Source organism: Mauremys mutica, chromosome 3, assembly GCF_020497125.1.
Source record: "Mauremys mutica isolate MM-2020 ecotype Southern chromosome 3, ASM2049712v1, whole genome shotgun sequence".
Lineage (NCBI taxonomy): Eukaryota > Metazoa > Chordata > Testudines > Geoemydidae > Mauremys > Mauremys mutica.
This window is the reverse complement of record NC_059074.1, coordinates 59,218,787-59,234,365: the sequence shown is the minus strand read 5'-3', so window position 1 is coordinate 59,234,365 and position 15,579 is coordinate 59,218,787. Positions and strand designations below refer to the sequence as shown.

Below are 15,579 nucleotides of genomic sequence, written 5' to 3'. Positions count from 1 at the left end.
TATGAGATTATTTACAGCAGTTTCATAAGATGTAAATTGATTAGCAGCTCTCCTAATTATTATTTACAGTACCAAAAGTACACTCCTTCCAATGCAAGGACACACATAAGTATATGCTTAACTTTAATAGACTAGGAGGGGGGAGCTGAGAGAGTGCCTGTTTACCAAAGTGATGAACACATATTTCTTAGGAAAAACATACATTGTTTTCCATTTTTATCTTTTTAATTAGACTGGTATTTTTCTGAGCTGGAAAGTCCATTAAGAGGAAAGGGGACAAGCAAAACACAGACGGATTTAAAAACGGAACGGGTGATTTATTATTGAATTAGAACCATATAAACAGGGTTAGTCACTCTGATCCTCATACAGATGCAGGCTTGTTTACAAACCCAGAGTGCTGGTTGAAAATATACCAAAAATGGCTGCAGAAAGCTGGCGTGCTGGCTGAATAAAACAGGGCTCTTCTGTTGGCTCCTGCAGCAATCACAGGCACTTATTTTAAACCACAAGCCCGTCAACAAAAACAAAGCAAAGGGTCAGAATATGACTTGAAGGCACAGGCCTGCAATGGGGACGGTGCAGCGATACCTTCTTGCAGATCCTGCTGGGGTGCAATGTGGGCAATAGCTCAAATGCATACAGGGGATTAGAAGTGTGTGCAGCACACATCTCCCTTCTGCAGCCAGCCACCAATCCTGGCCAGGCCAGAGGGGATGAGGCTAAGCCTACAAGCTCTCCTTACCATCTCTAGGCTGGTCAGAGCCCCAGTGCAATCCTTTTACTCAAAGGGACTTTAATTCTACCTGGCTCCTGATACCCTCCTTCCCCATTTCTGCACTGTGCAATGGCCAGGCGCATTAGCCACAATACTCCTTGTTTTGGAACACCAAGCTGAGAAGCAGTAGCTGCTCTAGATTTTTAGGGCACATTTCACAATATCATTGTGCTTTACAATGGAAAGCAGTGAAGTCTAATGGTTAGAGTCTGATGCACGGCATCTGGGGCTCTATTTTGGCCCTGCCACTCACTCTTTCTCTCACCTGGGTCATCTTTCTTTACCTCAGCTTGCCCATCTGTGAAGTAAATATAGTTATATGGTACAGGAGTGAAATGAGGCATAATAGAACTAATAACAGAACTACAACTAACTAGAATATAAAATGCTTGAAGTCAAACTTGGAAGGAACTAAAAGAATCAACAATATAGATTTCATAGGTGAGTTAAACAAACTGAAGTCAAATGAGGAAAAAACTAGATTCCAAATGCAGCATGCTGTATGTAAAATACAAGATACAAATTAGAAACAATGTAAATTGCAAGCATGAACATAAACACAAAGCAAGTTCTGTACATAAATAAATATATGCCACATTGCCACTGTTTGATCAAATGCTGGCTCTGGCCTGGACCAATGAAATCATACCCAAATATCATGACAGGTTTCAGAGTAGCAGCCGTGTTAGTCTGTATCCGTAAAAAGAACAGGAGTACTTGTGGCACCTTAAAGACTAACAAATTTATTTTAGCATGAGCTTTCGTGAGCTACAGCTCACTTCTTCGGATGCATAGAATGGAACACACAGACAGGAGATATTTATACATACAGAGAACATGAAAAGGTGGAAGTATGCATAACAACAGGAAAAGTCTAATCAATTGAGATGAGCTATCATCAGCAGGAGGAAAAAAAACTTTTTGAAGTGATAATTAAGATGGCCCTCTGATTCCAAATATCATGGAATCAGAGGGATTGAGGAAAAAAACCTCCTGGGCTAGGCAGTCTTTCCTCCTGCAGAACTGTCCTCTATTGTCATGGACTTTAAGGACAGAAGGCATAGTTATGATCAGCTATGCTGACTTTCTGCAAAACTCAGATCAGAAAATTTCACTCAGTAATTTCTGCAGTATAAAAACATAGGCTTTGCCATTTTGGATCAGACTCAGGGTCCATGGAGCCCACTATCTCTGATAGTGGCCAGTACCAGATGCTTCAGAGGAAGGTACAGAAACATTCTTCCCCCCCCATGATAAATTTTCTCCTGATCTCTGTTAGTTAGAGATTGATTTGGTGCATGAGGTTTAATATCCATTTAATAAAATTTGCTATAATTAATTATGATTCACTTGATGGTATGATCAAACCCAGTAACGTGTGGTTAAATTAGAGCACATCCTTATGAAAGTCCTGCCTCAGTGTAAGGGGCTGGACTTGATGATTTCTCAAGGTCCCTTCCACCCCTGCATTTCTGTGAGTCTATGAAAAATGCACTCTATTTTCTTAGTTCCTTTAATTGTGCATTTGACAGTTTTTTTGTGTATAATCAGTTTCACTGTTTTGTCCCCTATTTTGTGAGTCTTGCATACAGCAACTGGGGAAAGAAAAACATTAAATCAGAACATGCCCACTGTGGCTGTTTTCATAGATACAGCCTGTTTACATGGCTCAACTTTCCTGTTTCTGAAGGCTAAGGGGAAGATTTCCCTAGCGTGGGCACTGTAGAAGACAGCCATAAGTCTGCCTCCTTAGATCCCTAGGTAAGCTCCACTGTAGGGTCATACCATTGTCAAGGCAGGAGGTGGGAGGGGCATGTCAAGAGTCAGGGCCACAGCATGCAGCTATGTAGAGATTCCAGGCAGTCCTCGGCCCAGAGGTCAATCCAGGGAGGCTGCCATAATTTATACTGTCCCTCAGGACTGTCTAAGCTATACCGAGAGCCTCTCCAGAGTTTGTCTACACTGCAATAATTGCTACGGGGTTCCAAAGCCCAGACTCCAACCTCAGCTATAATATCCAAGCAGCAGTTTTACAGCCCCACGAGCCCAAGTCTGCTGATGTGGGTCAGACACAGATGTTTAATTGCACTGTAGACACAACCTTTAAGTCAGTTCAGCTCTTCCACCCTCTTCCTCCATTTTACAAGGATAGCACGGAATGCAGGTCTGCACATTCTAAGTTCTTGTGCCCACACAGTACATGGTGCTTGATAACAAGAAGATCAAATGCAGTATTCAAAGGAAAAGCTTTTGAATGCTAGTCTTTGGCTCTGAATAGAATGGCAACAAGTTGGTGTGATGATGGCATAGGATTAGCAATTGCCTTTTATTATATGTGCTCATCTCCCATTGCCCATAAGCTGTAGTTGATCAATTAGGCCTTTGTCCTACATGTTGCAGTAGTCATTAGACTATTCTGTTCATGCTAGGATCAAAGCAGTACAACACAGACAGAGAACAAAATCAAAATTACGGGTACACAAACTAAAACAGGAAAAAAGATGATTTGCAGAACATGCACTTTAATGCATAAATATGGTATCCACTGTTTTTATTATTAGAAAATAAACATTCCACAAATTCTTAGATCACTGTCTGCTAAATTTCTCATTGACCTTAAAAATTACCACTGTTTACTTCCCAAAGTACTAGTAATGAGGAACATTTAGGCGGGGGTGGTGGGGGAACTCAAAAGGCAGACATTTGGCATTAGAAGGATAGAAAAATACTGTAAAGACAATGGTTCTCTTGGGTTTGATAAAAAAATATTTTTAGGAAAGAGAAAACTATGAAACCATCTACCACTCTGGGGATGTTTCTCTCTGTTATAAGAAACAAATTGGTAAGCATAAGTTATGTGTTAAGGATAAGAACACAACTAAAAAACATATGGGGAAAGGATTAAGCACAATATTTTAATTACTTTATTAGTAATCTTCTCTTACTGGATGAAAATATCTTCAGCCCTACAACATTTATACACATGGAATGAAAATGCAAGAAATAATTTTGACATATTCTGAGTTTCTCAAGTCATCTACTGCCATCTGGTGGTAAGTATGTTTTCAGTAAATTGTTAATTATCCCGGTTAATGCTCCAGGTATTGTTTTAAAACCAGCACTGTGTTTTTGAAAGCTTTGAACTGATCTGGTGGATTCACTGATTTTTACCTTCAGTACATTTCAACTTTAACAACCTGAAGTTTTAACTACTTTCAAAACTAAGGACTACTTTCAAACTGGTTGTAATTCCCCATGGAAAAAACGTTTTCTAAAGCATGTGAAATCTGAAAATTCAGCTGAATTAATTCAATTATTATTTCATAAAACACTGTAGTACAGTGTAAGGATTGAATTGTGTTCCCTTGCTGCCAGCTTAAGCCCCAGTGTGCAATAAACTCTGCATGGGAAAGTCCCTGCACCTACTCAAAGAAATAGTGTCATTCATGGGGCTCATTATTAGCACTTAGATCCATATGGAGTTCCCTGCATGTGGGTCTGTTTCTATTTAAGACAATGGCAACCCTCCCACTAATTTCAGTGTGAGGATGATCACATCCTTGTTGAATGATGTCACCCTAGCAGAATGTCTTTGGTTAGAATAACTAGGCAAACAACTTGTCAAAAATTAATGTAATCTTTAATAGAATTTCCAATGGGCATCACAATTTGTATCTGAATAAAAATAAAGCAATTTTAATCTCTAAAATTCTTACATAGACTAGACTATATTTAATCCCATAACATTCACCATAAAGAACGTATACATTTCAAAACCCAATTGGCCGCAGTCTTTGCACAATAGTTAAAAAAAAGCAAAGATTTTCTTTTAGAAATCTATGATTTAATTAGAAGTGAAAATATGCACATGACCTCAGTCTAGATCAAAGCAGATACTTCCCATATCTCAAAGCAACAAGAATTCTGGAACAATTGGCTATGGCCTCAATACCTAAATCAGTAGAGATGCAATAGACCAGGACTGATGTGCAGTAACAAAGCTGTGAAGAAACGTATAGTACATCTGCCTATACTATGCTGCTCTTTAGCCAGTGCTTTTATAGTTCCTTATTTACATTAGCATCACTCACCTCAAATATTACAAACCACAATAAAAATTGATCCATAAAAAAAATGCCTGACATGAGATCTGAGCATTGTTAATTAAGATTTTGTGAAAGTACTAAGAAATATAGAAACAAATGCATTATGTAAAACTAAAGAGAATTCTTCATTCAGCATCTCTGGTTATACATATATGGTACTCTACAATACAGTTACAAATTAACACTTTACACATCAGAAATCAAATAGTGACAAGAAATAATAAGATATTTGGAATAGTCAGATACCCTAAAGTTATCAGACTTCATTGCATAAAATATTAGTGCAATGATGTTGCAAAATGGCATACAAAATCAGAATACACTTGCTCTAAGAAATACTGTTGAAATCAAACATATGGAGTCTAATAGCTTTTTTACCCAGGGGAGAACTAACAAGAGAATGGATCAAGTAGACAATAACTGCTGTTGTATTCTCATCCATAAATTACTGGAGATATATAGTCCTTGAAAACCTTGAAATCAGGGCTATGGGTAAATGCTATGTAATTTAATAGGGATTAAAACAATAGGCTTCTATAGAAATTATAAATCTACAGAATTAAATTGACTAGCAAGTAAAATCATTTCCATATGTTTTTGGACCATCCTATATAAGTTCTTTAATAGGATATAATTCTCTATTAAATACTATAGCTTCAAAATGATTATACGAAGGTCACTGTTTTCTTTTAAATTCTATAGCAATTTTCCATAATGCTGTAGTTAATAATATTGTACCATGTTCCAAAACAGGCAGGAGAAAAACATAAACAGTGCCCTGTATAAAGGGAGAAGGTATCTATAGAAAATGTAAGGGCTACATTAGAAAAGGATAAATTAGCATGATGGCCAAATTAAACACAATACAATAAGGGTGAGTTTGACCTCTCTCCTCAGAGTTTGAGATATAAAAGGGAGCAAAGTAGCCATCAATGACCTTAGTGATTTTAGTTTTTCAGACAGTCAACCCTTTTCAAATTTAGCTCTCGTTTTATGAATTCTGCAAATTAAACCTATGAATATATTACATATTCTTAACAGACTATTCTTCCTACACTGTATTGTAGTTACACTGTATACACATACAGAGTCCTTGGACCTGTTTAAATCCATTCAAGTCAATGGGTTTTGGAACATGCTCCAAGAGCAGAATTTAAAAAGTGTCTAAAAATGACTGAGGAGCATAAGCTCCATTTTCATAAGTCACTTAGGAGCAAGTCCCATTGGAAGTCAGTGGTAGTTAGGCACTTTTCAAAATTGTACCTTTCAGCTAGATCTCTCTCATGCTGTGCATGGTTATGCCCCCTTCAATATGCTTTAGTGTGGAGACAGCTTTGGATTTTTTTTAATGATGTCCCTGCTGTACATAAAAAAGGACTGTCCACTGATCATGACACTTTTCATGACAGGATGCAGCATGACTGATGCTTCTTAGTGTTGTTCATTAGACAGCCAAGAATTGTTTAAAACGTGTATTGTTTCTGAGAAAACAAAGTTAAGTGAACACTAATCCAAGCTACGCTGCACAAAAGTTAGACAAAAGCAATCTGAACCTCTGTTTCTGGGCAGTATTTGGGAAGCTACGATTAGCTGCAAAAAATTCAGGGATTTTTTTCCCCACCATCTACTGTAGTTCATCTCCAGTGCATTTCCACTGGAAAACAAGCCTCATTCTCATAATACTAACCACATATCAATTTCCCTCTTGATAGCTTTATGTACAGTACAAGCCAAAAGTAGCCTCTGTGTTCTGGAAATTTAGAATAAATCCGAGGAATGTGATCTGTCAACAGTCCTGATGGCTGCCCACCAGAACCAGAGGTGAAAGAAGAAGTGTTCTTAAAGTTCACCAACGAGTCAGTATCTTCTGATACAAAGTGAAAAAATAACTTCCACAGCATACGCTATCTGTGACTGCCCGTGCTCTATACATGGGACCAAAGAGCTGACTGATAAACTGGACTAGGTAGGCATAGGAGGAGGAAGGATATTTATAGTGGGGTCTTGGTTTCCTTTTAATTTTGGGCCCCACTAAACCAATGGAACTACTCCCAGAGGGGCAGATTCCAGACCTTTATCCAGGAGCATGCTATTGTACTCAGAAGGAGCCTCACTGATTTCAATGGGTAAGAGACAAGTGAGACACAATCCAGCTCTGAGTAAAATACTATTCAACTACTCAGTGAGCCGGATACAACACACATCAAAATCAATAGGAAGGCACACCCTGACTACAATGGGCATGGGATCACACCCAAAATGAGACCCCACATTTATGAAAAAAAATTAAAAAGTTATCTCTCTATATATATCTAGATATATCTAGATATACACATACACATGCTTTAGGCAATTTTGGAATATAGCTAAGCTACATTTTGATTTTAAAAAAAAGAAAAGAAAAACTCTCAGCAGGCAATACCCTGTGCAGAAAGTCCTTATATCCCTCTACACAATGCGGCTCTGAACTAATCCCTTTTCTTTAAAAAATATTACAAAAATATACATTTCAAGCAATAGCAAAGCTGGATGAAAACAATACTCAAGAAAGTCAGAATGACTCTGTTAATTAATTACACACACAGAGACAATACACAAGAGTGTGTATGAAGGGCAAATAATAGCAGTAATGTTAACATTTTGTCGTGTCTCTGTTTCTGTCACAACTGCAGTTGCTCTATATTTACAGTAACTGTTATCATTTTGGTTGCTTTAAAAAAACAGTCAAATTAAATACTATGGGCAATTTTGTTAAGGATGGGATGGGAGCATAACTATCCAGCAAACAGGTGCTCACAGTCATTGCAAAAGCAGAAACAGCTCCCGATCCTATCCTCCAACTCTGGCAGAACTTTCAAAGATTACACACTGGATTCTACCTGAGTGTGGAGTGCAGGTTTAGGCCTAAATGCATGTCCATAATCTGGAATAAGGAGTGGAGTCCCAATCTAGTAAAGAACTGAAGCATGGTCTTATATACTTAAAGATAAACATACACACACACACACTCCTCTTAATCTATTCCTACAAGCCCTTCCTGCAGTCAATAATAGGAATTGTGGTTTTCAGGATTAGATCCTAAAACTGTGCAGCAGCAGATGTTTCTTTGCATAGCTGCTGCCGGCTAAGGACGCCTATATCGTTATCATAAGGAACACAGCCCTGACCCTGACCCTGTTCAGTTCACCAATGCTTCCTGTAACAGAGGTCCTCCAGAGTAGCTTTTCTACAAGGCTCCAGGACACCAGAACTGGGTCAAGCCAACTTTGATCCTGGACTCCTGCTGCTAGCCACAGGTTTGCCAGTCGGCACCTGTGTATCAATCACATTTCTTTGCCACTTAGAATCATAGAATCATAGAAGATTAGGGTTGGAAGGGACCTCAAGAGGTCATCTAGTCTAACCCCCTGCTCAAAGTAACACCAATCCCTAACTAAATCCCCAAATCCCTAAATGGCCCCCTCAAGGATTTAATTCACAACCCTGGGTTTAGCAGGCCAATGCTTTCCCAGAGTTCAGTGGCTAGATGATTCACTATGAGGAGGGAAGTTGTGTTTATTATTATTTTTTTAGGATATTCAGAAATAAAGTCCCAGGGATAGAGTCCCTGCTTGCCAAATTTCACTGTAGGAATCAAAGCCATCTTTCAATGTAAAGAGTATTAAAAATTTCTGAAACCTTTGAACAGCTTATTTTTTAAAAATATGTAACTTACAAACTGGCAAAAGCTCACTTCTTTGTAATGATAAAAAGATATGATTTTTTTTAATCATCCACTTGTGAATGCATCACTTCCTGGCTCCCATAACTGCTTTGAAGATAGCTCCATTTACTTTTCCTGTTGTCCAATCATGAACGTGTACAATGGAGTTCAGTATTAATGTTAAGTAGCCTTAGAAATGCAGAGCAGAACTGAGCAGGGTACTGATACAAACCCACAGTTATGCTTACTGAAAGTCAAATCAAAAGGTAGATAATTTTTCAGAATAATTCCATAAACTAACATTATTCCTTAATTTTTAATACCCGTCCATAAACCATAAGCAAAACAAAAATAATGCTGAAAGGAGAAAAAGAACCTTTGAAAAATAGAAAGTTAGTCTTAATTGTTCTCTCACTTAATCTAATTCTGTATTTCTTTAGAAAATGTAAATAACTATAGCATGAAAAAAGCATTTAAGAAGTTGTTAAATTTGTCCAGTAGAAACACACATTTTCTGACCCAGCGAGTTAGCCTATAGGTCCAATCCTGCTTCTACTGAACACAATGGGAGGCTAGTCTCGGATATCTCCGGGTGATGTTTCAGCCCTTATTAATATAAAACTTTCTTTGGGTGATTTATGGAAATCTCAGAACTGCCATATAAATGTGTCTTCTTACACCATCAAACTCTGCAGCAAACCTGCCTGGATTACAAACAAGAAGCAGAACAGGGAAATCGCTGAAAAGTGCTTGTGCAATCCTGGAGAGCCATCACTGGAGTCTGTATCTCTTTTGCAAAGACTGCAGTCATTTTCACAGAAGACGCAAGATGTCAAGCCTTGCATCACTTCTGAATTGTAGCTTCTCACTGCTCTTCTCCCTGTCCAAAGAGGTTAGTAAGCATCAGTTTCTGATCTTAATGGAAATCATTGTCAAACAAACAAATATTTAGTCTGTATTTTCACAGCCGTTTGAGATATTTTGTTCATGTTTCTTAAAATAAATACTTGGGATGAACCAAGCCACTGAAATGCTATGACTTCTAGTGGAATCTAGAATGCAAGAGGAAAACAATGCTTTTAATTCAAATCCATCACCAGCAGTTGGCCAATGCTTCAGAAAAAAATAATAACTTACAGCTGTATATTGCAGCTACAAACAATAACAGCAAAAAGATTATTTAACTTCATAGAGAAAGTATTTTCGAAAGGATACAACCAAACACTAATGCAGACTGGGCAAATACTGCAAAAATTAGACATGAATCTTTACCCCTTTTTATGTTCACTTTCTGCCATCCCTGAAGTTTTTGCAACATACTTGCATGAACACTTACAAAAAGGTAGTTTGAATTGCACATGTTCAGGTATCCACAGTCACAGAGAAAACTAGGGTTGATTGGACATCTTCTGAATGAATATTTTTCCATTGGAAAGTGCCAATTTATCAACATCGAAACATTCTGCCAGAACGTGTTGATTCCTAGGCAACCCACCTAGCAGGCCACTGAGCTCACAAGCAGGAGCCTCAAAGCCCCAGGACCCCAGCTCCCAAGCACTCTGGCTCCTTGGCAGCTCTCCTGCTGGGCTGCCAGGCTGCAACCCATGTGATGGGGAGCTTGGGAACCAGGGTTCCCAGGCTCCTTTGCAGCCCATCAGAGCCAGGTCTCACAGGCTCCCAGGGAGCCCAACGTGCACATTTTGTTTTGGAGACAGCAAATTTACCTGCTGTGGGACCATTTCAGTAATTCTGAAATGAAATGCTGCAGGATTTCATGTCTGCAGAAAATGTCAAGGTTTTGTCTTTTCATCCCGATTCAGGATGGAAATTTTTCCAAAGCCTCAAAAAAATTTTTGCAGAAAGGAAATGTAGTTTCATGGCCAGCTGTAGATAAAACACTGCTTGACACAGCCAGGAGATAAGAGCTCTCCAAACTCCTCATCAGAGCCCTGGCATAGAGACAGTTAATCGGATTAGACAAGGTTCTGCTCACACCCTTACAACCAACATGCACATCCAACTTTTTTCTCTCAGCAACTGTAGGTGATGACAGAAAATTCCAGATCACTGATTATTAACACAGCAGAGGGAAAGATTCACAAAACCCCTTGCCAGAATCCGGGCACAGAGGCCATTGTACTGCCTAAGATACTTGATTAATGAACACCGTGGACAATATTACTTTGATTGTAATTACATGCATTGGCAAAATTTCTGCTTCACTAATTTATATTGGCTATCCTACATAGCACTCAAAATGGCCTGCTTGTAAAATAATATGCGAAGCAATCTTTTTCTTTATTTAGGGTTACAACTATGGAGTATTTGTGTTGTATAAAACTACAATATAAACCAGCACAAGATGTAATTGCACATTACACCTTCACTTTTTACGCCTCTAAGTGATGCCTCGTTAAACAGTCAGTGTGTTCAAACCTAGACTAGAGGATAATAAGTGAAGTGATAGCCAACGTGGATTTGTCAAGAACAAATCATGGCAAACCAACCTAATTTCCTTCTTTGACAGGGTTACCACATAGGAGGGCAGCAGTAAACATGATACATTTGGGTTTTGTCAAGATTTTTGACATAGTCCCACATGACATTCATATAAGTAACCTAGGAAAATATGGTGTAGATGACATCAGTATAAGGTGGGCACACAGCTGGCTGAAAGAGCATACTCAAAGAGCAATTATCACTGCTATGCTGTCAAACTGGGAAGTCATATCAAGTGGGGTCTCGCAGGGCTCTGGTCTGTAATATTTGCATTAACAACCTGGAGGACAGAATGGAGAGTATGCTTATGAAATTTGCAGATGACACCAAGATGGGAGGGGTTGCAAGCATGTTAGAGAACAGGATTGGGATTCAAAATTATCTTCATAAATTGCAGAATTGGTCTGAAATCAGTAAATACAAGTGCAAAGTATTGCACTTAGGAAGGACAATCAAACGCACAAATATAAAATGAGGAATAACTGGCTAGGCAGCAGTACTGCTGAAAAGGATAGGGACGTGATAATGGATCGCAAATTGAATATGTGTCAACTGTGTGACGGTGTGGCAAAAAAAGCTAATGTTATTCTGGGACATATTAACAAGAGTGGCATCTGAAGACAGAGAAGGTAATTGTTCCACTGAGCACTGCTGAGTCATCAGCTGGAATACTGTGTCCAGTTTGGGGCACCACACTTTAAGAAAGATGTGAACAAATTGGAGAGAGTCCAGAGGAAAGCAACAAAAAACAGTTTTAGAAAATCTGACCTGTGAAGAAAGGTTAAAGGAATTGGGCATGTTTAGTCTATGGAAGAGAAAGCTGAGATGGACATAACAGTATTCAAATATGTAGAAGGTTGTTATAAAGAGAATGGTGATCAATTGCTCTCCATGTTCACTAAGCGTAGAACAAGAAGTTATCAGCTTACTTTGCAGCAAGGGAGATTTAGGTTAGACATCAGGGAAAACATTCTAACTGTAAGGATAGTTAAGCACTGGAACAGGTTACCTAGAGAGGTTTTGGAATCACTGTTATTGGAGGGGTTTAAGAACAGGTTAGACAAACACCTGTCAGGGATGGTCTAGCATGAGTGGGCAAGTAGCCTTGACATCCTGCTGAATTCTCTTTCAGCCCTACATTTGTATAAGTCTACAATTTATTTATGCATTGCTGTGCCATGGAGTATTTGGATTTCCTATGTGTCTACTAAAGGATAGACAATAAAAACTGGATACAATAACTGGCACACCTTTTCACCCATTCCTCAAACCAAACCCAAATCTTTATTAAAGTTTAGGTCAGTTTGTAATAGGAGGACCCAGCCCTCTGCCATGTTCTCTGGCCTATCTTAATCTCTTCTCCTCCGCCCCCTCCTTTTCCCCACCCTCAATGATTCCCCACTGCCTCCAACTTTACCCAAGAGTTTCATACATTGCTGAATTTCTTCAAAACACATGCCACACCAAAAACAGAACCTGGGAAATATTTCTGCATGTACTTCTTTTACATAACTATTGAAATCAAAATACTGGCATTCTCCCCTCTAAGGAACTCTGACTTTAAATAAGAAACAGATGGAAGGGCCACCTGAAAGATAACATTAACTTGGTAACTGGTAGTTTTGGAAACACACTAGGCCAGATTTTCAGCTGGTATAAATTGGCTTCAATAAGAGTTATGCTGATCTACACCACCTGAGAACTGCTCCATTAATATAACTCTTGACACATTTGCAGGTTACTGGACAGTAACCTATGGCATTTATCAAGTGGCTTTTTCTTGATCTTCACATCTTCTCTGCTTTCATGAATACAATAATTGCATTTTTTAGCTTGTGAATCACAGTGATCTATCAAGAATGACTGACACTTACTGGGTTCATAGTAATCCACTATAGTCACGGAGGCGCTTTGAGTATTTGCTACTTTGAAGTCTCTCACAGCAGGAATATCCACACAAACCTGTGTTTCATTTAGCTGGAAAAATACAAAAAAACCATTCAGAGAATTCTAGATAGGGTGTTGTGAGGGGAGGGATGGGGACTAGATGGTTGGCTAATGTTCTAAAAACTCACCTCTAAAGACCAGAATCTGAATTTAGGTCATTAAACTGATCTCTTTAGTGGAAATTTAGCCAAAGCACAGACTATTTAAGTAAACAAACAATTTACTAAGGGCTCAATCCATCAAACCCATACTGATCTAAGTAGTCTTTACCTACACATGCAGTCCCATTGACAACAGTATTGTGAGTAATGGTTTAGCCTTACTGACTCCCCAAAAGATGTAATTATGATTTTTATAAAGGTGTCCTTCTGAATGTAAATCAAATAACTGGTGAGTTGAGTTTAGCACCTGCCATTACAAATGTATTTTCTTGGTTTTTTTCAACTTACAGAGTCTAAGTATAGGTTGACTTTCCCATTATCCTTTTCCACCTTCTTAACTGGATCATCTAATGAAATGAAATGTGGTGATACAGAGAAGCCACTAAGTAAGTCAACCTCCATGAGGGCCATACCACTCTTGGAAGATGCACCGGACCCCAAGTACCTTTGAAAAAAAATGGAGACAGGAAAACTTTTAATAGAAATCAAATATTCTAACATTGAAATAAAATACTCTGCTATTTACATTTCACATTATAATATAGAAAGTACAGTATCTGGAAAATGAAGGAAAGAAGATATATTTGAGAACAGATGTTGAATTTCTAAGGTTTTAAGCGAATCATTTAACATACTCTGAAAATTAACGACTTAGACAAACATCTATATCTCGATTCCCCCTAGCAACCTCATGGCCAAGGAGTAGATTTACCTCTGAACAAAGAAAAGTATTGCAGTTATTTGCAATATACAGGAGCCTAATTCTGATCCCACTGAAGCCAAAGGGAGTTTTGCCATTGGCTGCAGTAAGTAGACATGGGCCCCAAAAATGCAGAGTAGTAACATAACTATGTGTAAATTTGAAAGGGGGCCTGCATGAAAAAACAGATTGTACATTTCTGGGATTCGAAAACTATATCACTTGGTGCTACCATTTTCTGGTATTTTTGTGTAAATTTATAGATTGAAGAGTCTATTGAACTTCCTCCCTATTTCTCCAATAAGGGTCCATAATTCACTTAATGGAATCACTTGATTACCTCTCCAACCTCCAATACAATTTTTAATGCTCATTACATATTATCCATCTGGTTTTGGAAAGGGAAAGTTTAGCAAGTTGAATTTTTCCATTTTTCCCCCAATATTGCATCTTCTGCCAGTTTGAGACTCATACGCTGGATGTGAAAGCTTTTCTCTATAGCAGGACTCTAACATACTGTGGTCCACAATGGAACTATCAAAATATTTGTATGGCTTTATCTTCTACATATAACTCTTCCATGCCCAGCCAAGATGCTTCTTTAAATAAAGTAGGTGGCACAAGCTGTTTCCTTGGGACTGAGGCTAAACCACCATTGTTATCGGGGATGGAACGTGTCTCTAATCTGCATTTTGAATGCCTGACAGTAGTTGAAAGTAATTGAATAAAACTATTTCTTTGTAGATTTGGATGGTTTAAAAAAGGGGAAGACTTGCTTTTCAAAGCAATGCTATTAAGCCTGACAGCATGGCTGATTGAACACAGATATGACTTTGAAAGAAATACAGCACCACTGCTGACTTCGGTTGGCTCATGAGATTAGAAACAAGTGAAACCATCTGTTGGATGAGGCACTGTGCCAAAGTAGCTGCTATTGAAAACAAATAACTGAATTGGAACTGGATGTAATTAGGTCTGTGTTTATAACTACAGCTGAGAGGGTATAGAAACATCCAAGCCATCTAACTAGCCTGGGTACCACTAAAATAACAATGGGTAACCCAACCAACCTGGTACTACCCCCAAAAAAAGTGAGTCAGATGTACCCTCTAACAATTACACATGCACCTTCCTCCAAAAAACAGAAAGAGGCAGGGGATAGTCCCAGCTATTGTCTCCTCTGCAACATGGGCCCTTAAAAAACCACACACACACATATACACAGCTAAGAAAATGGCTAGTGATATAAGGAAAGAAGTGAGAAGAAAAACTTGTCTCTATATTGAGTTAAGGAGACCCTGAGCTGGAACTTTGGGTTATGAGATCATTCCTCCAGCAGTCTAGGAGCTGTTGCTCTCCTCTGCACCATGCAGCACAGGGCAGCAAATGAGCACAGACATCAAGCATATGTAGCCAATAAGCACAGAGGGCAGAGTGATTAGAGCTAATGGAGCATGCCTTCCTATTCCTTAGAGACAGCAGAAATCCCACTGCATGCTAGGGTGACCAGATGTCCGGATTTTATAGGGACAGTCCCAATTACCCCCCACCCCAATTTTTCACACTTGCTGTCTGGACACCCTACTGCATGCAGAGGCAAGGCCATCCAGAATTAGAAACAACAGCACATGCTCCTCTACCAATCTTGCAGGTTTTCTAACCAAAAATTCATCATGCCACTGTCA

General features: G+C 38.8%; 1 protein-coding gene across 3 annotated transcripts in view; it reads right to left on the bottom strand.

Moving 5' to 3' along the window:
* The window catches only part of CD109 (CD109 molecule), a 202,467-nt gene that overhangs the window by 120,137 nt on the left and 66,751 nt on the right, over nt 1–15,579 (bottom strand). For 2 of the 3 annotated variants that reach the window (XM_045011988.1, XM_045011987.1), the window contains exons 29-31: nt 13,483–13,639; nt 12,961–13,063; nt 9,266–9,467 (exon numbers count right to left, since the gene is read on the bottom strand). In XM_045011988.1, coding sequence (XP_044867923.1) covers nt 9,266–9,467; nt 12,961–13,063; nt 13,483–13,639 — 462 coding nt within the window. Of the gene's footprint in view, nt 1–9,112; nt 9,468–12,960; nt 13,064–13,482; nt 13,640–15,579 lie in introns of those variants that run through there. The other variant, XM_045011989.1, reaches the window with a different exon arrangement.